At 42.7% G+C, this 25,300-nt stretch overlaps 1 protein-coding gene across 1 annotated transcript in view; it reads left to right on the top strand.

Annotated features, from left to right (window-relative positions):
- The window catches only part of LOC115099327 (probable cation-transporting ATPase 13A4), a 104,587-nt gene extending 99,600 nt beyond the window's left edge, over positions 1-4,987 (top strand). The window contains exons 29-30 of the mRNA XM_029616912.1: positions 1,327-1,407; positions 4,675-4,987. Of these exons, the coding sequence (XP_029472772.1) occupies positions 1,327-1,407; positions 4,675-4,965 (372 nt within the window). The 3' untranslated portion in view covers positions 4,966-4,987. The remainder of the gene's footprint in view (positions 1-1,326; positions 1,408-4,674) is intronic.
- The last annotated feature ends 20,313 nt before the right edge of the window (positions 4,988-25,300 follow it).

Below are 25,300 nucleotides of genomic sequence, written 5' to 3'. Positions count from 1 at the left end.
ATTGTGTTTTGGTGACCCAGATGAATGAGGTGCTATAGGATCCTATTATTTTGGTCTGTGAATGCCCTTCTTAGAGTTCAGTGACCTCAATTGGTTGGGAGGTCCAGCATCCCCCTCAGAGAGTGGCTTATGAGCAGGGCACTTGCCCACATGCAAGTAAAAACCCAGTTAGTGGGTAGGAGGTTGGCAGGAGAGAGACACCTGCTTAAGTGCAGGTGAGGCTTGCGCAGTGCTTGCCAGGTGGCCAAGGGTTTAACCCCTGGTGGGTGGTAGGGATAGAACGAGGGCATTACATGACACCTGGGAACAAAAGGAACAAGCAGGTTGCACTCAAAGACCTGACATCTTTACTTCAGCTGAAATAATTGCAGGATGTAACAATATAATTTGTGGCAGAAGAAGCTTAGGTTAGGTTATCAGATTTAACAATTAAACCCTCTTTCAAAACTCTGATTCCATGAAAACAACAAAAAGAGAAGTATCTTACAGTCAGATTAAATTGTACCAGCTATAAAATGTATATTCCATACTGAAGAGAAGGAAGACTCAATGAGGCTGGTAATTCGGTGTAGGAGCAAAAACTCATAGAAACGTGTTGGCAGCAGAAGACCGTATGGCCCATCTAGTCTGCCTATCCACACCAACTAATTTAACTTTACAATTCCCATAACTCTCTCAGAGAGCCCCCTGTGTTTATTCCATGCTTTTATGAATTCAGATACTGTTTTCGTCTCCATCACCTCCACTGGGAGGCTGCTCCCATCATCCACCACCCTTCTCTGCAAAGAAATATTTCCTAAGATTACTCCTGAATCCAGCCCATCTCATGAAGTGAGCCTCCTTTCCTTGAACGAGGGCTCACCTCCTGTCCATGGAGACCTTGGAAGTTTAATTGTCTCTATCATGTCTCTCCTATCTCAGCTTTCCTCTAGGGTATGCATTGTTTACCACTACCCTCGTCTCCCACTCAGCCCAGGGTCCATACCAAGAGCATTTATTTAGTGTGGAATTGCGTCAAAAGCCTTACTGAAACCCAAGTACACCACATCTAAGCACTCTCCCTTGATCGGACAAGATTGACCTCTGGGAAAACCAATGCCACCTCAGAACTTGACATCTGTTGGCTTCCAGAAGCTGCATTAGCAGTGATTCTATTCATTTGCTCCCTTTTTTGTACCTGAACTATCATCACCCCTTTTCATGGAAGTTGCAAAAGTTCCTATATAAGATAGAGAAAAAGCAAGTTTGATCTAATACTCTGGTCTAGGAAGAACAGGTGGCGTAAGTGAATTTGTTTCTAACCCTGTGCATTTTCCATCCTTACAGCTTGTTTGTACACCTACTCTCTGGAGGGTTCATATTGTAATCATTCTCATTGTACATTTTTCGGTATCATTCCTTGTGGAGGTAAGAGACTCTTTGTTTTGTTTTTAATTGCAAAAGAGTTCGACCTGTAAATGGTCCCGGAAAATCCTAGAATCCAGTCTAAAAAAAATCAAAGCCAAGAAATGTTACATTCTAATGAAGCATTTTTTTAATTCTTTTTGACAATAGCCACATTATTTCTTTCAGGAAGTAATAAAATATTATATAAGACTGAATCTGAGTCAGCGGCTGGCCACCTCATTGAACTTGCCCAACTCCATTTATCGGTATCCAAGCCCAACTCATCATGTCATGGATTTTTGCCCTGGATCACTGCAACTTTTTGTGACGTGCTTGGGTTTTGGCTAGCTACTGAAAGTTTACTGAGCAATGGCTGCAATAATATAATAGACCTGTAAAACCAGAGAGCTGGGAAAGTCCCCCTTCCTCTTCCTTTCCAATTCTCCTTCTTGCAGCAACCCAAAACAATTCAAATGTCTTAATTCACAGGGCTTATAGTGCAGACTAGCCACCATTTTGGTGGATCTGCTCTAGACTGCCTCTACGTTGTTTATATGTTATGTTTTTTAGTTGTATTTGATTACATTTGGTTGTTTTCTTATGATGTTCCTTATCTTGAACACTAGTAAGTGAGGAATACATTGATAAATAAATAACTCTTTACAATGTTTCAGCCTCCATATTGGAGGTCTCGCCATTGATTTGTTCAGAGGTCTTATCAACTGCCTTTTTCTGCTAGTTATACGTTTCCATATGCACATTTTTTGGCTGTTGCCATTGCCTTGTTACTCTGTTTGGTGACCTGAGATTATCAGATATGATCCCCCTCCTTCCCCCCCCCCCCCAATTTTTTTTCCTGTTTGGTACACAGTAATATAAAATATTCATTGCTTCTGATTGCCAAAAATGAATGCTGGCAGCCAATGCATCAGGTGAGAAATGATTGTATCCTGTTGACCATACAATAGCATCCTGAAATTATGCTCTCAAAATGAGACCATTGCATTTGCTGTGTGTGATTTTGCAAGTTGTCTTTGCTCAGTTTAGTGGTTCTAAGTTGCTATTTTATGCACTTTAGAGAGGACAAGTCTCAAAATCATTTTACACTGTTAAACAGATGTTTATCTGCATTAAGAGGGCCACCGGCAATAGCCCACCCTCCCCACTGCAGGTAAAAGTAGTACAATCCATAAAAGGGGCAGGATTAGGGTGGGGAGGGAACAGTCATATAGAGATATCATTTTGAAAATACTACTTGTGCTTTCACACGCATGCTTTGCGCTTGGTTTCACAACAGCAGCAAAGTTCACAGGTACAATGTACTCGCTTTTCCCGGCTGGCCTGGAATTTTCCAAGGGAAACTTGGAGGTTCGTGAGTACAATGTGGGCCTGCAAGCACTATGTGCTTTCAAAAATTGCCCTCCCATGTGTAACTTTATGCAGATAGAAGGCTTTTGAGAGTTGCTACAATAATAGGTTATTAAATTGTCAATAGGTTTTTATCTCCTTGAGAAGTATTTGCGGAACGTGGGTGGAGCATGGGTGTTCCAGGGCGGGGCCCAAGAGATACACACGCAAGTACCTACTCACCTGGGCGTACGCCCATGTCCACTGCCACATAACTTTACTTCTTGTATGGATGAGGTGCAAATCTCAATAAAATGGTTTGTAGGTGTCTGAGGGGTTTGGGTTAATTAGAAGGGGGATGAAAGCTAAAGAATCAGGGCGGTTTGGAGGATTTAGCTGTAGACTGGGCAAACTGATAGATGAACTGGTGAAACTGGTCATGGTGTGGATGCGCATTGGTTAGAAAGTTCCCCTGAAACCCATATTTACGCTGCTGAGCAAAATTCGACACACATATCAGAAAACCAAAAATGTTCTGATCTTTACCCTCATCCCTATCCCTTCTTAACCCAGTTATATTGTCCTGAACGACTGCCTTTGCATGCACCCATCGTATCTAAATGTTTCCCTAGCTCACAATCTGTACGTACGTCTACCTCTGTTTCCATTATTTATTTATGAGCGTCTAACCTGTGCACCGTCATGAACTGGTGATTCTCACATGGAATGACGGCGCCTAAAGCACACAATTAAATAAATAATGTGCACGCGGGTTGCAATGTTGCTGCGCCTCTGGGTGCACGGCAACACACATGTGCGTATATGTGCGCCTGTGAAACCCGTTTGAAAGTTACCATCACACTTTTCAAGCAAAATTCTACCTGCAAAAAAAAGGGACTGTAAGCATCTGCGTGCATTTTCTACCCCTAGCATACTTTCCCTTGGAAAACTGGTGCAAAGACCAAGAGTAAAAAATATGAACAGGCTTTGCACCAATGCATGCTGTTTGAAAATTGTTCCCTCTAAAGTTATTGCACAGAAAAGAGTATTAGGGAGAAATACGACGGCTCTTTTGGGAGCTGACTTCACTGTCTCTCCAAAGAGCTTTCCTTTCACTATGATAACTTCTTCAGTGAAACTTCACCTTACTCAAAGAAGATAACACACATAGTTACGCCGACTTTCATAGCGAATGCACGAGTGTAAGCTGGCTTAAACAATTTATGTGAATGTGCACGCGGAAACTCCTCTGCCCAGGATCACACCTGCTCTTTATAGCGTGTAACTTGTGCGTGTGAATTACTTTTTAAAAACAAAAAAAAAGTGTGCATAGAAATTACGAGTCCCCTAAACCCTAGGACACCTCTTTTATCATTTGCAAAATAAGTACACGAGCAATCAGGTTACGTGCATGCTTTAATGCGCACAAGCCCCATAGACAATTTAATTACAAGCCATTTGCATGCATAAACCCATGTTTATGCATGCAAATGGCTGTTTTAAACTATCGTGGATTGGGTATTATGCACTAAAAATAGATGGTGACAAAGTTGGTGAGAACTATTTCAATTACAAATTTTAATCTGATCTGAGTACCAACATGGCTTCAGTTTTCAAAAGGTTTAGCTGCATTCACATTGGGAGTTAGGATCCTTTGAAAATGTACAAGGGCTGAGTTTTACTAGGCATCTAAATTTAGGAGCTTAAAAAATGGGTGGCCATGGGAGCAGAGTTAGGGCAGGGAGAAAAACGTAGGAATTTAGCATTGACTTTCCAGCACTGAATTGCAGGCCTAAATTTAAGCCCCTAAATTCATTTGAAAATAGAATTCTAAATTAAATTCTGAAATTTAGGGGCTCAGCTTTTTTTTTGGATCACCCATTCGTAATTCTATTATGTTCTCAGAAGGATACGATGCATTCTGTACATCTCTTTTCATAGGAGACCATCATTGAAAACAGGGCACTCTGGATGCAGTTAAAGAAGATTTTCCGATGCCAAGAAAAAAGCCAGTACAAAAGGTTACGAAATACTTTGGATAAGGACCCAGAGTGGCCCCCATTCAACAAAGTGGACTATAATTTGCCGACTACAGGGCAACCAGATGGCAGCTTTGAGGGGCATCAGAACCCAGCATTTGATGGCCTGGACGAGGTGTTCACGGAGGACAGTTGGAAGAAGGACGTGCAAATTTTAGACCAAAGGGAAAGGGATTACATTACATATTTGTAGCAAACAAATCTTTTAACATATTATTATGTGCATATTTAAGATGTTATATGGTATTCAAAAAGTATTAAATTCTCAGATTTGTTTTCCCACTGTGTTGTGTAATTATATTTCTGCTTTGGAGGTATAATTAATGACTCAAGATAAATGGGCAGTTGATAGAAATAACATAATGTGACTTATACTATGGCTGCTCTAAGTATACATTTTTGCTATATTGCTGAAGTTAAGTTTAATATAGACACTGAGCAATATTTTAATTGCAGGCCTGAATAAAACAGGAGCAAATATAAAAAAAAAAAAAAACTCCAGCTGATCCTATCCAAAATTTGTAATTACCTGATCTTGATCAATGGACCTTGTAGCCAGTAACCTGAAATTGTTTTGTTTAGCAATTCCACACTATGATTGGCTTGTAGATTATTTTTCATTCTGGAGAGATTTTGTGTGGTTATTTAACTAAACAGTGGGCAGTTTGGTCAAGCTATCTATTATTTGCCTAAACGATAAAAAAAACCTTACTGTTTGGTCACATCAAATTCTGAATAGCCTATTGAGGACAATCCTACAGTCAGAGCGTTCATCTTAATGTTTTATCTAACTCACCTGCTGTAGTGTAAGCTCAGGACTTCTTGTCCTGTCGTCACACAAGTGAGAACAAGCAAACACCATCCTCATGGCACTCCTCCTGTTTGTTCCTGAAGAGAGCTCAAAGTTACCGCTCATCCTCCGGCCGATTTCCTGTTCATCAGCAGCAAAGCCTACAAATGCAAATCCCTGCCGAACGCACTTTAAAGAATTTGGCTTTCTGCTAGCAGTGAACAGGACCATTGTTTTTATAAGTATTGAGTTTGATGCATGGGAAAGTGTATCTAGGTGCCCCCAAGAAAAAGGCTTTCCAGTTCAAATTGTTCAGATCTGGGTTCTCATTGGCCTCTTTTGTCACATTTCAATCAACGATTTGGTCTCTGCAATGCCACTTCGAGCTTCAGGTCTATAGATGGGCAACATGCATATGGAAGACGGTAGAGTAACTCTGATGATCCGCAGGTCCCAAATAAACCAGAGGGCAAAAGGCACCAGGGGTGGTTTTGAATGGACTGAAAGATGACATTACTTGTCCCCAAGAGGTTAAATTCCTTAAACCTGTAGGCCCACGGATTCTCCTAGTGCATTACAATAACCTTCCTTTGTCCCATTTCCAGTTTGAAAGTTTTGAAGAGGAGTCTAAAAGCTGTTGATATAGATGAAAAGGATTTTACCACCCATACACTCTGAGCAGGGGTAGCAACCACAGCAGCAGCTCCCAAACAGGAAAGTAAAATGTTTAGGAGAGCATTTGGGCATGACCTCCAAACAAATGTATTTGATTTGGATGAGAGAACAAGGGATATCGTGGGACCAGTTAACGCCTCTTCATTTGCACAAGCACAGGTCACAAGCTTCACTTTGGGTGCTTGACATTACAATCAACACCCACTGTGGAGCTAGTGCAAAAAATGCAAAAGATCGCATTGCAATCGCAGGAGTAGTCCCTGGTGCACATATCAGTAGGCCCTGTATTATCCTAGATAGGTTTGAAGAGGACAGAGATTACACCAAGCAAGGAGAAACAAAGAGAAAACTAAATAGGAGGATATATATAGGTTCATGGCCTCCACACAAGGCCTTAGAAATAACACTTAAATCAATGGGGAATTGCCCTGGTTTATTCCATCCAGACATGTAGCATTGGTCAGATATGGGCCTAGATATATTCAACAGTGACTTGTAGGATGCCTTGGAATTGCTGTTAGTGAGGCATGACGGCAGCTGTTAGTGTTGGGGGAGTCCCATGCTAAGTGGTGTCACTACCAGGGGGTTATGGTGCAGTGGGTAGCATTGGACTCGTGCTGTAAGCAGATATTGCATATTTGGCAGGGTGAGGACAAGTGCAAAAAAAATCCTCATTACAGTGATCAGTGCAACCTCAGCTTAAAAGGATGTGGAGAAATTTAAGGCAATTCCCTGCTTCTATGACAGCGCCCGTAAATTCTTGCGCCCCAGACTTTTACAGAATGGGGTGCCAGCTTCAAAATCATGGATATTCTTCATGCGAACGGCTGTGAAAGAGCAAGGCTTTGATGGTGGTTCCCACAGCAAAAGATCAGAGGCAAGATGGCTTTTACAGCAGAGTCCATGAAAGCAAAGCTTGCATGCAACTAAAAGAATAAAGCAGATACGGGGATCGGGTTTAACAGTGCTGGTCACGCCCTATGAAAGTTGACAAACAGGAGCTTTGTTGCTGGCCGTATTACTGTTAACCAGTATTATTTGTTTTAGATATTTTGTTATACAGCAGCCATAAATTACCAAATAAAACTCCTGCTTCACAAGTCTGATTGCGTGATGTGAGCAATATGTGTAAGAATGTGGGTGTCACCTTCCAACCGTGCATGCCGTGTTATATACACCCGTTTGTTTATCCTTCTTAAGTACAGCACCTTGCATTGGCCCTTTCAACTCAATTTCTTTATGGACCATTTCTCCGAAATGTCAAGGGCTTTTTTTGAATTTTACTCTTCTTCTCGGCGCCTCCCAAATTCATAGCATCTTAAATTTTACAAGTATATTTCTATTCTGTCATCCAAACTGTACATGTGTTGTAGGACTGACCCCAGTGATTTGATATGTCTTCCCAGGTCGACATAATGATACTACCACTACTTATTTTAAAGCGCTACTAAGGGCTTATGCTTTTATTATGAATGCTAACTTATCCACTTAGAACAAGTTTTATTGCATAGTGTACACTACAAATATTTTAAATACACAGTGCTGTATAGATACATTTAAGAGACAGTGCTAACTACTCTTTGAGTCTGTTTTTCTAACTAGTAGTCCATCCATCAGTAGTATGATCTAAACTATAAATCTGTTTTTTACACTTGGATTTTACACATGCAAATGCTCTTTAATCATTTAAGAGGGCTTTTGAAAATAGCTACCATATAGGCCATTAAATTGTCACTAGGTTTTATTTGTGTTAAGTGCACTTCTGGGGATAAATGACTTTTGAAAATTGCCATGATGGTATGGTAAATTTACATGCGCGCCTCCGATAGATTTTCATAGCTTGTATATAAGAATATCATGTGGGACAAAGTCAAATACCTTGCCAAAACCAAGGCACATACTGGTTCCCTCTTATCTACTAAACCTGTTATTCTGTCATGAAGACAAATTGGGTTTGGCACGATTTGTTCTTTGTAAATCAATGCAGGTTAAGTACTACCTTATTGCCATCAAGGTGCTTGTAAACTGATTGCTGAAACCCATACCAGTGCTGACAATATGATTGCATATTTATTTGCTATGGATTTTGAGTTTTTTCACCAGTGCTCAGGTTTAGCAGTAAGATGCTGTTTTGTATTGCGTTAATTAGTTAGGAATCTTCAGAGGAATAAAGTTCTTTCATGTCACCTGTTTTCTGGCTATATTTTGTTTTTAATTTTCCAGGTTTTCAAATTTTTCATGTTCTTGTTTTTATTCATTTTTTGGCAAATAGTTCGCACTAGTTGGAGTCAATTTTAAAAGTCTCACTCGAGCAAAAATGCCGCTGTACGTGAGTGTCTGGGCTGTGCCCCAGCAATGTGTATTTTTAAAAGCCAGAAATGTGCGCGAGTGGGGAAAAAAAAAAAAAAAAAAAAGGAAAAGGAATGGGCATTCTAGGGCGGGGCCTACAGTTATGCGCCCGTCCGTACTGTAAAACCGTAGGCCGCAGCGCGCAGCAGCCTGTTAGCCTCGTTACTTTACTGCTCCTCCTGATGAGCAGCAGGTCTGCAGATCTTGTGTTTTAGGGCTTACACAACACAGTGAGGGGTCCGGGTGATCGGGGGGGGGGCTGCAGGATGAAGAACCAGAGGGGTCTGGATGACCTCGAAACTGACTGGGCAAACTGGTGGACTAATTGGAAAAACTGCAATTGTTCCTCAAACGAACATGCTTTAAAATCTGCTTACATATGCGCATTGCAGCATGCAAAGTCCTGTGGGAGATATATGAAGTAGGTTTGCTCGAGTAACAGCTTAAATTAGGAGCACACATACGCACACCAGGCATATTTTAAATCCTACGCACGTAAACTCGCGCACGATTTAAAATTCCAGCGCATGTTCGCTCACATGCCTGTACGCGTCTGTATGGGCACCCCACGCGCTTGTTTTAAAATTATCCTAACTATTTGCAAACAGTAAGCACTATTTGCTGAAAACAAAAACAAAAAAACTTTTCAGTTTTCCTGGCTCAAATTTTATTCATTTAAAACAGACCAAAAATGGGCTTATTCGTCTTGTTCTACCCATTCATTTCAAACACATGCACATCCTACAATTACCAGGGTGACGCAACCTGTGAAAGTGATTCTCTCTTTACATGACCATTGGATGCAAACATTGTTATTTTATGTGAGAAAAAGGCAAGTGAAAATGTAATTTGTAAAACAAATGCCAACTCATCTTAATTTTGACCCAGCTCAGCCTATATCAAAGGGAAATCTTATCACTAAATCTAAACTTTTTTTTTTCCTTTGTAGGACTTTCCATCTCAAAGTATAAAGTGAGAAGTGGATGAGGGGCAATATATGCCAACCAAAATCAAGCACAGCAGTAACCCTGACACTGGGCCCCAGTCCCCTTTCTTCTCAGCAGCGAGAAAGTACCACTTCTAGTACTTACCCTGTGAAAGGGAAGGCCACACTAGTACCACACCATGAAAACGTGGCACCCTTAGATTGCACTGGGCAGACTGATTCCAAAATCCTGCTGCATACTGCTCCCGCATCCTCTGGGTGCAGGAGCTTTGTTGACACTAAAACCCGTCCCATCGAGGAGTGTCAAACCTCCTAACACACTCCTATGTACACTGAACTGACTAGCAGGAGCAGGTTTTGTTGAGACCATTGGTCCGACACTACTGGTACACCAGGTCTGCCGATACCACTGTGGCGATAAGGACAGCTCCACTAGTAAGGGGCAAATTTGGGGTCCCCTTTCAAATACATAAAATTTAACAGGAACAGTGGGGGGTTTTTTAACCGATATTTGAGTTAAGGCACCAATAGAATTATTTCTTCTCCCCTGTGACTTTATTATTATTTCAGAGGGGAGCTGATGGATTAACTAGCCTGCCCCTGAGGGTCGGGAAGCTATCACTGTATGTGGCGTTCCCAGTCCTTGGCAGTTTGAGAGTTAGGAACATGGGATAGGAATGAAATCCCTATCTCCCTCTAGGTAATGCAGAGCACCAATTGTATGGCCAGGAGGTGAACGCAAGTAAAACCATCTTGGGCTGAAAGTTAGTCGAGCATAATTAAGAAAAACACAAGACTAGAATTTCTTTAAAATTCAGATTAGAAGAGCATTAATTTGCAAGCCAACATTCTTATGATGTCAGCTCTATTCTGCCTCACACAATACCTTGCTCTGTTCATCTTCCTTGAACCATATGTGCCTTGCCAGGTAGTTGCACCATGGTAGCCTTGTGACAAAAAAGCTAAAATTTCCCGGACAAAATTTCTCAACCTAGACCAATGTGGGTGGGATTTTTTTATTGAGTTTTGTATTATCTCTTTCATGTGGTTCACTCAATTGTGCTGCATGCTGAGATCCCATTGGACAAATGCTCCTCTCTAGTTCTTCTTCTTGCATCACATCTGATTAAAGTTTCTTTTGGTTTGGAGGAGTGGGATGTGTTTTGTTTTGCAACTCCAGGCTCAATGTATATAGAGGAAGTGAAGAGGGGACCAGAGTGCTGCTGAAATACTAACACCAGTTTCTTAATTTTCTTCACACTGACTTTCATTTTCATCAACAATTTTTAGGGGCATTTCTTTATAAGGCAAAACATCATATCTGTCCGTTCATCTGTATGCGAGTATCAGAGCTGCCTTGCATGGTCAGATATGACTGAAATTTGAGAGAAGAGACTCTTGCTAAGAATCAGATTAAGAACCCCTTGCTCATTGCTTTTTTTTCCCATGTCATGGATAAATGTGTCAGAGAAATAAGTTTTAACATATCCATTAATGATCCATAAAAGGAGCAAATGAGTGAGATCTTCAGATTTGCAGTTGACACAAAATTATTGTGAGGAATTGCAGGAGGACATTGCAAGGCTAGAGAGCTGAACATTTCTATGGCAGATGAAAATTAATGTGGACAAGAACAAAATATTCCCACAGGGAGAAATAATCCTAATTACGTATTCTGTATTAGGAGTCAACACCCAGGAAAAGGGCTGTGAGCGAGTGTCCCTGAAAACCGGCACTGGACCAGGCACCTGGTCCACCTTAAATATAAGGCTACCAGGAAGCCCTAAAAGTGGGGCCCAGTAAGCAAGGTTAAGAGTACAGCCCTAGGGAAAACAAAGAGGCCTAGGGTCTCCAGGAGACAGCAACTCCCGACATATCTCTGTCCTGAAGGTGATGCTGACTGTGAATGTTGCTGAAGGTAAGCGGTTTATGTTGAACCATTTTCTTTCGGAAAATAAAATTTTATGCAAGAAGAGCAGAGTATGTCTATCCCCTGGAAAGCTACAGTTTGCTCAGTTTTGCCACATATGATGTCAGTTTGAGGATTTCTATACTAAGCAACTTCATAGGCAGAAACCAAGCCTACAAAGAGGAAAATAGAAAATTAAACTTTTTTTGTGTGTTTCCTGCATGGGGAAGCAGTCTGGTGCAGAAGCAGTGCTGCTAAGCATGGCACACAGAGCACAAAAACAAAACAGCTGGGAAATATTTTTGGGGAGGGAAGCACAGAGGATTGACTGCATAAATAGCTTTGAAATATTACTGCAGACTAAAGAGAGTAGCTTCGCTTGGCTAGAAAGGGTCTATATAGTGAGAGCTGAACCACAAGTTTTGTTTTTCCTTTCCTTTCCTCCTGGTTTTCAAAAGAAAAGAAAAGTTGAACATGGCATGGCCCTCTGGAAGTGAGCTAGCCTGGTTTGTGCTAGAATATGACTGAGCAAGAAATAAAAGTGTGGCTTCAAATCCTCCAAGAGGGACAGAGCCAACTGAAAAAGAGCTTTGTAAAGAGTCCGATTTCCTGGACAGGTACCATGAAAGAGCTTGAAGCACAGAGTACTCTCCTAACTCCCAGGTTCACAGAAGCAAGGCCAGGGAAGGTCTCACTGCACCTGGAAGCAGAGGAAGTGCAGCAACCCTATGAGTCACCTGACTGGGGTGCACCATCCAGGAACATGAAAATTCAGCGGTACAGGAGAGAGAGAGAGAGAGAGACACCGCATGGCCGAGGCCCACCCTGATTGTCCCAGATAGAAGCCTGAGGATGGCACTAAAGGAAGGGCTGGCAAAGAGTGAATACACCACTGGAGCAGACAGGAGAAGGGAACACAGAATTGCAAGGCTGAGTGCAAGAAAAGAGTAAGGGAGCCAGGGGAATGAATCTGCAGTGACCGTGTTTCATCTCTAAAAAAACAAAAAGCCCAAGGTGGGACCTTGTGGTATGGTTCTGATTTGAAAGCAAGGAGACACAGGTCAGCCATGAAGAGGCGCAACGGCAACCCCGAAGCGAGATGGCAAAAGTGATCAAAACTGGGCTTGATCCGGCAGAGCCCTCAGATATGGCTGGACGGGACAATCAAGAAAGAGGAACCAAGGAAAAACTCTCATGAACCAACGGAGGGCAAGCCAGATCAAAATCCAGAGCAATCACTGGATTCCCCTTCCCTCCATAGCCAGACTTGTGGGAAAGGAGCCATTTCAGGGTGAAGACAAACCAGAAGCAGAAACAATGGCTGTTACAGAGAAGCCTGCCAGAGGGGTGGCAGAAAGGCCAGATGGAGGCACTGCAGGCAGCACAGCGAGGCCTAAAGAAACTGTGATAGAGACTGGGAAAGGTAGAGGAGGTAGATGACAAAGAAAACCATATTAGTGGCAGTGCAAAATCTCACAGCCTGCTAATGAGCATAAGAAAGAAGGAATAGAGCAAGTGTGCTTAGAAAGACTCAAGGAAGAACAGAACATTTTTCAAGGGAAGCAATACCAGCTTACAAGAAAGTCCTCAGAGAAGAAGGAGTTCCAGAAGGAATGTGCCTCAAGGAGAAGGACTGGAACTCAGAACTTCTTATAGAATGATATAAAATAATATGTGAGATTGCTCGGCAAAGGGCACAGTGGATGGTTTTGGTAATTGGGGCTTGCTTAAGGGTAACCCTGGTGAGAATGGAAAAGGATGGCCCTATAGCCTTTACTCCGGGAGTTAATTGGTAAACGTTCAGTGGAATTGTGTAGAAAACATGTAAAGTCGAAAGGACCCTTAGATGCAGGAGGACTTGCTTCGTCCCAGTCCATCAATGCGGACAAGGGTCATCCCATGTTCAGGCTGGAGTAGCTCACTAGAGAGAGAACCCCATTTCCCTGGAAGATATCTGGAGGGAACAAAAACACTTGAGCCGATAGGTCCAAGCTGACTGTAAGGAGTGTCCCTGAAAACCCTCCTTAACCAGCACTGGATGAAGCATCTGGTCTGGTCCACGTTAAACAGTGTAAGGCAACTAGGTAGCTCTAAGGGCAGGGCTCTGAGATCAGGGTTAAGTATACAGCCCTAGGGGAAGGAAGGAGGCCCCGGGGCTCCAGGAGAAGGCAGCTCTGACACACCACTGACCCTGAAGGTAAATGCTGAATGTGAATGTTGCTGAAGGTAAGCAGTTTATGATGAATCATTTACTTGTAGAATATAAAGTTTTATGTAAGGGCCAGAATCCAGATTGTGTCAGTCCTTTGAAAATCTGGCCTTGAGTGAAAAAGAATTTTCTTCAATTTGTTTCAAATGAGCTACTTGCTAACTTCATGGAGTGCCCCCTGGTCCTTCTATTATCTGAGAGGGTAAATAACCGATTTACATTAACCTGTTGAAGTCCTTTCATGATTTTATAGACCTCATTGTCTCTTCTGTAAACTGAACAGCCCTAATTAATATTTCTTTAGCCTTTCCTCATAGGGCGGCCGTTCCATGCTCCTCATCATTTTGGTCGCCCTTCTCTGCACGTTAGCAATTCTTGTAGGGAGGTGATGGATATTGTGATAGAATCCTTGGCGTTTAATGATTGTGACGAAATATTGTGCTTCTAACCATTCTTCCTGATTTGTTACCTTGTCCTTCGGTCATTTCTCTCCTCTTACCAATAAACCTTCTTCCATACCCAGAAGGCAATAATCCAAGTGCTCAGGTTGTAAAGTTGACCAGGGGAAAGCCACTCAGCCTTCCAAAGCCTTCATCTGCTGCTGCCGTCTCCCTTCCACCCACGGACGCTCATCTGCTTCCTGTGCCCCCCCCTCCCCCCCCACCAACCCCAACCCAATCAGGCCTCCATCCCCCTACTGCTCTCCCTAGCCACAGTGCTCCTCTTTCAATTGCTGCCTCCTCCGGGTGCTCTCTTGCCTGCCCTACACGGGCCGTCCTACCTTCCCTGCCCTGCACGGACCAATACCCAGGGACTGGATTTTATTACATTTCTGTCAAAAAAAAGAGGCATTTCCCCCATTTTTGTTTTACTTTTTGCGACCCTTTTTACCTCCCCCCCCCCCCCCCGTGCATTCCTTCTATTTTCCCTTCTTTCTTGAGTTTTTCCCCATTTTTTCTCTGCTGTCCTCCCTATGTCTCTCTTCTGTGTCACTCCTCTCTCCTCTATCTCTGTTCTTCTCTCCCCCTTCCCTCTGTGTCCATTCTTTTCCCTCCCTCCCTTTCCTGTATATATATATATATATATATCTCCCCTGTGTGTCTTTCTTCTCCGTCATCCTTCTCTCTCTAGAGATGAGCTTTCATTTAAAACAAAATAGACAATGTCAATGACATTGTCTATTTTGTTTCATTTCATTGGAGCCACGAAACAAAAGACAAAATGCTGAAATGTAATTCTTTTTTTTAGTTTCATGTTAGTGCGCATTAAGTCCGGTTTGTGCGCACTAACAGAACTTAGTGCACACTAACCATGAAATTAGGGGGGGAAACCAATGAACCATTTAAAAAAAAAAAAAAATCAATCAAAAAATGACAAAATCACACAAAAACCCTCACTGCACACCCTTAATAAACTTTGTCTCTGTTCTTCTTTTTCCCTCTAGCCCTACGTTTCTCCATTCTACTTTCTCCCCTCCATCCTTGTGTATTTCTCCCCTGTGTCTCTGCTTTTTCTCTGTCTCTCTCCCCTCTCCTCTTTTTTCCCCTCTTTACTTGTGCCTCTGCTTTTCTCTCTCCTGTCTCAGTTCCTTTCTAGTTCCTCCCCCGCGCCTTAGCTCAGGTGCTTCCCATTCGATTTGAGCCCTGCAATAACAGGAATGTCCGTTGTGTTTCCCTCCTCTGTTACCCCACAATCAGACCTCAAGCTTAGAACAAAGACGCACCTTTCACGTGGTCTTTACGAGGTGGATGTGAATGCACGTGAGAGGTGATGAACACGTGGTACTGAGCACTGAAGTCTTAATGACAGCTCTTAAGTCTGACAAGCTTCAGACTTGAGTTATTTAATTTGACTGTTCAATATGCACTATTCAGAAAACGATTATTTTATGTAAACCACATCAGTGGATTGTTTTTTTTTTTAATGATTTTGCAGTTAATCAAGAAATAAATCAACAAAACTACAAAGCATGAATATAACAACACAAACTGTCCAAACTACAACCCGGCCATGAATGAGAATACTTGAGCAATGCAGTGTAGTATATACAGTATTTCTAGCCATATGATGCATTAATGAGGCTCAGGAACACATCACTTATTGTATTTGAGTCATAAGAACCTGTTATGAGGTTCCTACTCCCAGGTGGGATCTGCTGCTGGGTGAGGACCAGGTGCCAGCATTGGGAGGTACATTATATCTGGATGTGCAGTGACTCAGGAGTGAGCCGAAAGCAGCAATCCAGTAGGAGAGCTGGGACAATGCTAGATCATAGGATTGGTAGCAGAGCTAGAGCAAAGCACGTTCCAAGAACTGGAGCAGATGATAGCAGAACTGTGTACAGAGGTTGTCTGCAGAGCTGAAGTAGCTTGGAGTACAGGAACAAACTGTAGCAGAACCAGGTGTGAAGACTAGATGCACAGCATAAACCAGAAACTGGAATATGCTGGAGCAGGTTTGGAGGCTTAAAACCAGTAATAAAAAGCAAGTAAAGCTAGGTAATTGTTTAGAGTTTGTGTGTGCCTGAAATAAAAAGCAAGCATAAAGCAGGTCATTCTAGTGTCTGTCTTTCCTTCCCTCTCACCCTAGCTGTCACCTACCCCTAGCTCATTCTTTGATTTATAGGCAAGAAACATTCACATTAAAATCAGAGTTTTATCTAAAACACAGGATTGCCCCAGCCCTTATCAAGAGTTTAATTATACCCGTACAGGTCATTACCAGATTAACAGTGAGAACACCACATAAATTTTAAGGACTCTAATTTACTTATTCCTACTCCCTTAGCAACCTAAGCTTAAAATAATAATTCAATAATATTAAGATGAAGACAGCATTCCAAGTGTGAGATGGGGGGGGGGGGGGGCTTCCAGCCTTTTGCACTGAGTGTCATATGTATGATTTTTTAAAAGTTGGTGAGAGGGTATGTAGGGAGAATTAGTCTGATCTCTGGAGGCCAGATTTGCAGACTTGAAAGAGATGAGGCATTCAGAGAGGTATATACACATAGAGGAGACCTTCAGGGACATAGTAGATAAGTCCCAACTCCAGTCTGGCAGCCCTGATGCTGCCTTGAAGGAAGACGGTCACCTGGTCAGAAAGTGATCCAGGACGGTCACCTGTAGCAGAAAGTGATCCAGGACTACTACCCAGGATGGGAAGAGTTAGATCAGCTGTCATAATTTTATTATTAGGAATGTAGATAGCTGGGTGGCTGCTGGACATGAGAATTGCTAGGTAACTTGCCTGCCTGGTGCGAAGTTGGTGGATCTCATGTGGCACTTAGATATGATTTTAGACAGTGCTGGGGAGGAGCTGGCTGTTATGGTAGACATGGGCACCAATGACATAGGACGACGTAGGAAGCCAAATTTAAGTTTTTAGGCAGAAAGTTGAAATCCAGAACTTCCAGGGTTGAAATGCTTCCTGTTCCATGCTTAGGTCCCCAGAGGCTCTGGAGTCTCAATGGGTGAATAAGATGATGGTGCAGAGAAAAGAGATCAGTTTGTAAAGAACTGGGCATCCTTTTGGTGGGAATCTTTTCCAAAAGGACAGGCTCCACCAGGTCTCTGAAATACCAATTATATCTACCTCTTCATTCAGTGTTATGCACGCTAACTCTCCCATCTTACTTTAGACTTCTGTGCCAGGAAAAATCATAGAAACTATTCTAAAGAACAAAATCACAGAACATAGAGAAAGACATGGTTTAATGGAACACAGTCAACATGGATTTACCCAAGGGAAGTCTTGCCTCACAAATCTGCTACATTTTCTTGAAGGGGTTAACATGTGGATAAAGGTGAGCCAGCATATTTAGTGTATTTGGATTTTCAGAAGGTATTTAATAAAATCCCCCATGAGAGACTCTTAAGAAACTTTAAAAGTCATGGCATAAAAGGCATTCCTTTTGTGGATTTCAAACTGGCTAAAAGTTTGGAAACAGAGACTAGGATTAAATGGTCTGTTTTCTCAGTAGAGAAAGGTAAACAGTGGAGAGCCTCAGTAATCTGTACTTCACTGGTGCTTTTCAATATATTTATAAATGATCTGGAAAGGGATACGACAAGAAAAGTAATCAAATTTGCAGATGATATAAAATTATTCAGAACAGTTAAATCAAATGCAGATTGTGATATATTGCAGGAAGACCTTGTGAGACTGGAAGATTGGGCATCCAAATCGCAGATGAAATTTAATGTTTGACAGTGCAAAGTGATGCACTAAGGGCCTGATTTTAAAAAGTGGGCTTTTGAAAATTGATATAATATATACCATTGATTTGTCCATAGGATTTACTCTCGTCAGTGCACTTTACTCGAATAAATGGCTTTTGAAAATTGATATGACAGTATGCTACATTTCGCAAGTAACTCCTTTGAAAATTACCTGCATAGGGAAAAGTAACCCATGTGGTAGTTAGATGTTAGGATCCATATTAGGAGCTACTACTCAGGAAAAATATCTGGGCTTCATAGTGGACAATACATTGAAATCATTGGCTCAGTGTGCTGCAGCGGTCAAAAAAAAGCAAATAGAATGTTAGGAATTATTAGGAAAGAGATGGTGAGAGAATGTCATAATGCCTCTGTATCGCTCCATGGTGAGACTGAACTTTGAGGACTGTGTGCAATTCTGGTCACCGCATTTCAAAAAAGCTATAGTTGCACTGGAAAAGGTTCAGAGAAGGGCAACCAAAATAATAAAGCAATGTAACAGCTCCCCCTAGGAGGAAAGGTTAAAGAGGTTAGGGATGTTCAGCTTGGAGAAAGACAGAGGAAGGATATGTTAGAGGTCTATAAAATCATGAGAGGAATTCCATAGCCAGGAGTCTATTGGTGATTTTTGTCCATGCTGGTTTTAGAGATGGAGAGCAGAGAATCCACTGAGATAAAATGGCAGACCTCGCTGCAAGAGAAACCTTGTCTAGAAATAATAGGCGTAGAGTCGAAATGGAGGGAGGTAATGTCATAAACACCCAATAACCAAATGCCCGGGTCCAGTGGGATAATATTATTCCACAGTTTAGTCAAGATAATAGCTAACTCAGACCAAAAACTCTGCATGGTAGGAAGAAGACGTCCCCTAAAAAATTCACAATCATGATGGATGTTTGGGGGCGGGGAATACATTAGTTCACTGCCAACCACCTCTGTTACCGCCCTTGTTGGATAAATATTCTTAGCTGAACACTTGCACCACATTACTTTCTATAACCTTAAATCATAACTAAGATTAGGTAACGAACACTTAGTTGTTGCACATTTATACTAGGTTAGTACTCTGCATTATGTTTTGATTCCATGTTTTTGAACTTTAATTTTATTTACTACTCTTAGAGGATGGGGAGAGAGGGGGTTTTAGTAGTTAATGATAAAAAAAATTTGTACTTTAGGCAAAGGTTGCCAGATTTGAACCCTTATTTCTTAGACGTATTTGTCCATTCTGTAAAGCACCGATGTCTCGCGGTTGATGTACACTCCTTGTGTTAGAGTTCTTTGAAATATTGTCTGGTGTAGTGTACATTTGCTAATAAAAATTATTGAACAAAAAGAAATCATGAGAGGACTAGAATGGGTAAATGTGAATCGGTTAATTTAGTCTTTCAGATAATACAAGGACTACAGGGCATTTCATGAAGTTAGGAAGTAGAACATTTAAAACAAATTGGAGAAAATTTGTTTTCACTCAATGTACAATTTAGCTCCGGAATGCATTGCCAGAGCATACGGTTAAGGCAGTTAGCATAATTGGGTTTTAAAAAGTTCTTGGAGGAGAAGTCCATAAACTGCTAGTAATTAAATTGACTTAGGGGCAGATTTTCAAAGGGTTACGCGCTTAACCCCCGAAAAGCTGCCCTGCCTGCCCCTGCACATGCCCCGGGATGCGCATATTTCCCGGGGATTCAAAAAAGGGGCATTCCGGGGCAGAGCCGGGGGCGTAGTGGTGGTCCATGGGCATGGTCGAGTGCCCTGACACAGCAGCCTATGTTGGGGGATGGTGAGCCGGCAGGCGTAACTTTTTCAACAAAGGTGGGGGGGGGGGGGATGGGTTACTATCAAACCTAGGCCTGGACTTCTTCCTATACGCTGATGATGTACAAGTACTCATACCCATTCAGAAAACTCTCAATGAAACCATCCTTTTCTGGGAATCTTGCCTAGCCAGCATCAACTCCCTACTAACCGACCTTCACCTCGCTCTCAATACAACCAAAACCGAACTCCTCTTTATATCCAAGCAACCTGAACACGACTCCTCCACCACACCACCGCCCCCCTTCATCTCACCCACACTACCCCTCTCCGTAAGAGACTTGGGAGTCACACTCGACCAACACCTGAACTTCAAGCCACACATAAAGTCCCTTCTTAAAGCAGGCTTCTACAAACTCCAGATCCTTAAAAAGCTCAAGCCTTTACTCCATACCCAAGATTTCAGATTAGTCCTACAGTCCACTATTTTCTCCAAAGTGGACTACTGCAATGCCCTTCTACTAGGCCTTCCATACTCCACCATCAAACCACTTCAAACTCTTCAGAACGCCATGGCACGAATCCTTACAAACACACGTAGAAGAGAGCATATTACACCTATCCTAGTAGACCTGCACTGGCTGCCCATCCAATTCCGTGCCCAATATAAGACCCTAACTATTCTACACAGCACTCTCTACAAAAACAACTCCCCCTGGCTTAAGGAAATGCCCCGCTTCCACCTCTCAACCCGCCAGACTAGATCCACATCTACAGGCACCCTCCACACCCCCCCCCCTCAAAACAGCCCGCCTCTCCACCACCAGAGAAAGAGCCTTCACCATTGCAGGCCCCGCCCTCTGGAACTCCCTCCCCACACACCTCCGTCTTGAACCCTCACTACCCAACTTCAAAAAAGGCATTAAGACCTGGCTCTTCAGACAGGCCTACCCCGAACCCAACCCCTCGTAGCCAACCCCCCTGAAACCCCCCTAGCCACAGTACCGCCCACCACCCACTCACCCTACTCCCCCCCCCCTCCTTACACTTTACCGCACCCCTCCTACCTTACAACCTGTACAACCTGCATATTTAAAAGATAAAATTAATTATCTTTCTTCACCTGCCATAACTGTTGTAAATAAGTAGATATATATGTTTCTCATAATTTGCCATAACTACCGTAAATAAGCCTCCATATATATACTCCATACATTCCATTTTTTTTTTTCCTTCATTATCCGCTGTAACTTTGTGACAATGTTCATCCCTCATTTATTGCCTCTCATGTAAATAATGTTACGTTCCTTTTAATTTCTCAGCTGCTATCTTCTTCCTCCTTTACTTCCCCCCTCTCTCCCCCCCCCCCTTTTCTCGAACCTGCTCCATCTCCCACTCCCTGTTTTTTGTAATTTCCTCCTTTCGCAAGTTTATTGTAAACCGGCGTGATGTGCTCGCACGAACACCGGTATATTAAAAGCTGTTAAATAAATAAATAAATAAATAAATAAATAAAGGGAGGGGAAGGTGGGGGGGCCGGGGAACAGGGAAAGCCATCAGGGCTCCCCTTGGGCTCGGCACGCGCAAGGTGCACATGTGTGCACCCCCTTGCGCATGCCGACCCCGGATTTTATAACATGCGCGCGGCAGCTCACGCATGTTATGAAATCGGGCGTAGATTTGTTCACACCGGGTTGCGCGAACAAATCTACACCCGTGCATAAGTTTAAAAATCTGGCCCTTAGAGAATAGCTTCTGTTTATTACTGGCATTAGTAGCATGGGATCTTCTTAGTGTTTGGGTACTTGCCAGGTAGTTGTATCCTGGATTGGCCACTGTTGGAGACAGGATGCTGGACTTCATGGCGCCTCTGTCTGACCCAGTATGGCAACTTCTTATGGTCTTATGTTCTTAGGGGGTTCAAAGGTACGTGACAGCTGGCTGTAGGAACTAAAGCAAGGTGAGGTCAGGCTCTGGTTATGAAGCATAGTAAAGTCACTTTGCAAAGGATTAGGCCGCATTCTGATTGCTGGAGGCAACTTCCTGTTTCCCAGCAACCCATTTTACCTGAGCCTCAGCCAATCATGGGGTTGGAGTAAGAAAAATGGCTACAAAGCTCCCTTTTCAGCCTCTCCTGATTCCTGACCATATTTGTCTTTGGCTCATCAGATAGCTCTGTGACTAGGTCTCAGGATCTCAGCTCCCTGATCCATCCCTGGTTCAAACTCCACCGATGCCCTCACTTCACACCTACATTGGGTTGTTGAATATGCTCCTTGAACTGAGATGGTATTTTTCTTTTCAATCACTGTTAACAAATATTTGGAAAATGCTAAAATAGGCCCGTTTTCTTGGACAGATTTTTTTTTTTTTTTTTTTAACTATTCTTTTGTCTGGTGCAGAATACAGAACGGCAACAAGATTGTAAGGCAGAGGAGGAGAGGAAGGTGAGTTTAAAAAAAAAAGGAGGAGCCAGAGTCTTTTGGGGCAAATTTGATAGATTTAGAATGAAAGATAAATGGTAGGGATTCAAGGCCCAAGTATTGAGTTGGGTTCAGTTATTGAAGAATATATTTAGTGAACTGGCCCTGGAAATCCCTTTGAAAATCAAGAAGAGAGGAGTACCATGGTTTAAAGGACCCTTGTAGGAGTTAAAGCAGAAGTGATGAGTTTTAGGGAGGCGTTGGAGGAAATCAAGGAATAGAGAGGATCAGAGAGATTGCCTCATCTTGTATATTATAAAGAGGCTATTGTTCAAGCAAACAGGATAAATTATTCGTATTTGATTACAAAATCCCCTAATGTGATAGGTTTTGGTTTTTTTTTTTTATTTTATAGGAGCTCAGAAAGATTAAAGTCCACTGGAACCTAAGGAATTTGTTGGGTGTAGATGCAGATTCTCTGGCCAAATTCTTTGGGAATAAGATCCAGTGAATTCAGGGGGAGACGGTGGAAAAATGTAACAAGGTAGGCGCCCCAAAAATTGACTGAGACACCCCTGGGTCAGGTGGTGAAGATATGGGAGTCTTTTGAAATAATAAGACAGAAAGACTTAACCTCACTAATCTGGACACTGAATCCGAGAGCATCAATTCTGGATCCTTGCCCTACATTAAAAAAAAAAGGAAAAAAAAAAAAGGTCAATTTGCCACCAGACAGAAATTCTGTGGTTTCTGTAGGAAGCCCAGGTGATGTTTTTTAACAAAGGCCTAATGATCACTTGTTTCCGCTAGCAAGGAAGGTAACCCACTCTCATATAGGAATTCACCATCTGAAGAAGTGCATCCAAGCATGAACTACTTCCTGTTTTTATTAAGAAGATAATGGAAAAGGTGGTTTTGAAACAGTAACCCTTTCTTGAGGGGTTGACTGTCTCCCAAAGGGCCATACAAGTATTTATTTTGGGGGGCTTTTTCCATGGGCACACTGTTTCCTAGGATGTATGTCCTTCCTATTGGGGGGAAAGCTGACCTTCAGGGCCTAGGTGGTGTAATGAATTCCCTCCTGTTTAATGCCACTGTGCTGGCTATCAGTGGTAGCGCAGCAGGGAACAGGCAGGACCCAGCTTGGGTGCTCAAACTGATTCTCCAGGAATAAATAAATGTCCAATCAAGGAGATAACTGTCCCTTTACATCTGTGCTCTCACTGGGGGTATTTACAGTGCTGACTCTTCCTTCCTTTCCTTTCTGTGTGTGTCCTCAATACAGGGCCATGGGCTAGAGCTTATCCCCCAGGGAGTGAGAGAATGAGGTATCTCAGCTAGTTAGGGAAATCCCTATATGCAAAGAGGATCCCCCTTAGTCTTAAAAATTATACCTGAGGTCCATGAGAATCCAAGTCTGTGAAACCCAAGCCTATGTCCTGTCCCATAGGGTGGAGCCTCCAAAGCTGTTCCCCTCTGCTCGGATTCCTTCTGATGTGACTCCTCTTTGGAAAAGGTCTGATGCTGGAAAAAAACAGGCTAATATAGCCCAACTCCAACCGTGAGGAGGTGTGGCACTAATCCTCCGCAGAAACCATAAAGGGGAAAACACTTTTCAAGTCCTCAAAACTCCCTTGAGGTGAACAAAAAAAATCACTGCAGCCAGGAGAGAAGCACACAGATCTTCCAAGCTCTGACCTCTGGCTCTGGAGCTTGTCCCTCAGACTGGTCCAAGGCCTCACCACAGGCAAAACTCCCCCCCCCCCCCCCCCCAAAAAAATACCTGAACTGTCAAAGTCTTTTTTCCACAAAACCGGAGGCAGGTCCTGACGAGCAAGGCATGCCCTGCAGAAATCTCCTCTCAGATCAACCAGCTACCAAAACAGCTCTTTACTCTCCAGAAGCCAAACCAAAATGGCCATCCTCTCTAGAGCACCAGCCCCACCTTCTGCACTAAGAAGCTACCATTCACTCTACGGAAAGTTTGGTTAAGAAATGGTATCTTCCACTAAGCTGGAATACCCAGGGCAGGGATCTAGGGCCATCCAGTGGAGGCCATGGGGTCTCTATACAAGAATTTAGATATTTCTATGAGGAAAACTAGATTTTAGATTCTAGGCAGGCAGAGTTTAGGCCCAGTCCTTAGTACAGAAACACTCCTGGTTTCTACGGTGGATGGCCTCTGTTGTATTTTAAGAAGGGGTTCAATTGCTGTACTCGTTCCTTTGATGTTAAGTGCAGCATTCAATATCCTTGATCACGAAGAGAAGCGGGAGAAACGAGTGGAGTTGAGTGTGGTCGGGCATCCCTTGGCTTGGTTTTCATATTTCTTGTCAGGAAGGACCCAAACTGGTTTGCAGGGGAAAGGGCAACGATTCAGCCAATTCAGTATGAATGTGTCACAGGGGGTCGCTCTTATTTAATCTCTGTTTGCAACCACTGGCAAAACTAATCTGGAAGTCTGATGTACAAATTTTCTTCTTTGCAGGCAACATGCCGTGAGGGGAAAATTAGAGGGAGAATTTGTATAAATGATGCTTAGAAGCACTGTCAGCATGGATGGATGCAAATTTTACGAAACTGAACCCTGAGAAGGTCGAAGAATTACGTGTGCTGCTAAGAGATCTCTGAATTGTCCGGAGCAACAGATGATGGGAGGGCATTTTGTGGTGATGAAGCATTAGGGTGGTTACATAGTAACATAGAAAATGATGGCAGATAAAGACCCCCAAAAGATCCATACAGTCTGCCCAACAAGTTGCTTGGGTGGTAACTGCCATACCATGCAGGTTCCCCTCCCCCGAGCCTTCTTTTAAGGGTAAGGGATGTCGCTTTGTACTGGTTCTATTGGGGATTAAGTTAGATGGGGGGGGGGGGGGGGGATTTAACCATGAAATCACAGGTGTGATCAGTGGTTAAGAAATGTCATTTCCATCTTAGCAGACAGTTTCTAGACAACATTTTGTCTCTTTTGCACATGGCTAATTGACAGCAAGATTGGACTACTGTAACCTCCAAGTGCTGGGGGGATGCCGTAGAAGGAAATAAAGAGATTTTCAGGTAATCCAACATTCAGCTGCTGGGTTAGTACATTCACATGTATATGTCACCAATGCACAAACCTCTCAACACACATATTATACATATTATAATCATTACAGTAAAACAGATCTAAACAAAACAGTTAGGCCAGCTTGAATAAATGTATCTTTAATAGTAACCTTGAAACTCTTGGTACAAGTTGTTAGACAC

Source organism: Rhinatrema bivittatum, chromosome 9 (genome assembly GCF_901001135.1).
Source record: "Rhinatrema bivittatum chromosome 9, aRhiBiv1.1, whole genome shotgun sequence".
NCBI lineage: Eukaryota > Metazoa > Chordata > Amphibia > Gymnophiona > Rhinatrematidae > Rhinatrema > Rhinatrema bivittatum.
This window is presented reverse-complemented; position numbering and strand designations above follow the sequence as displayed.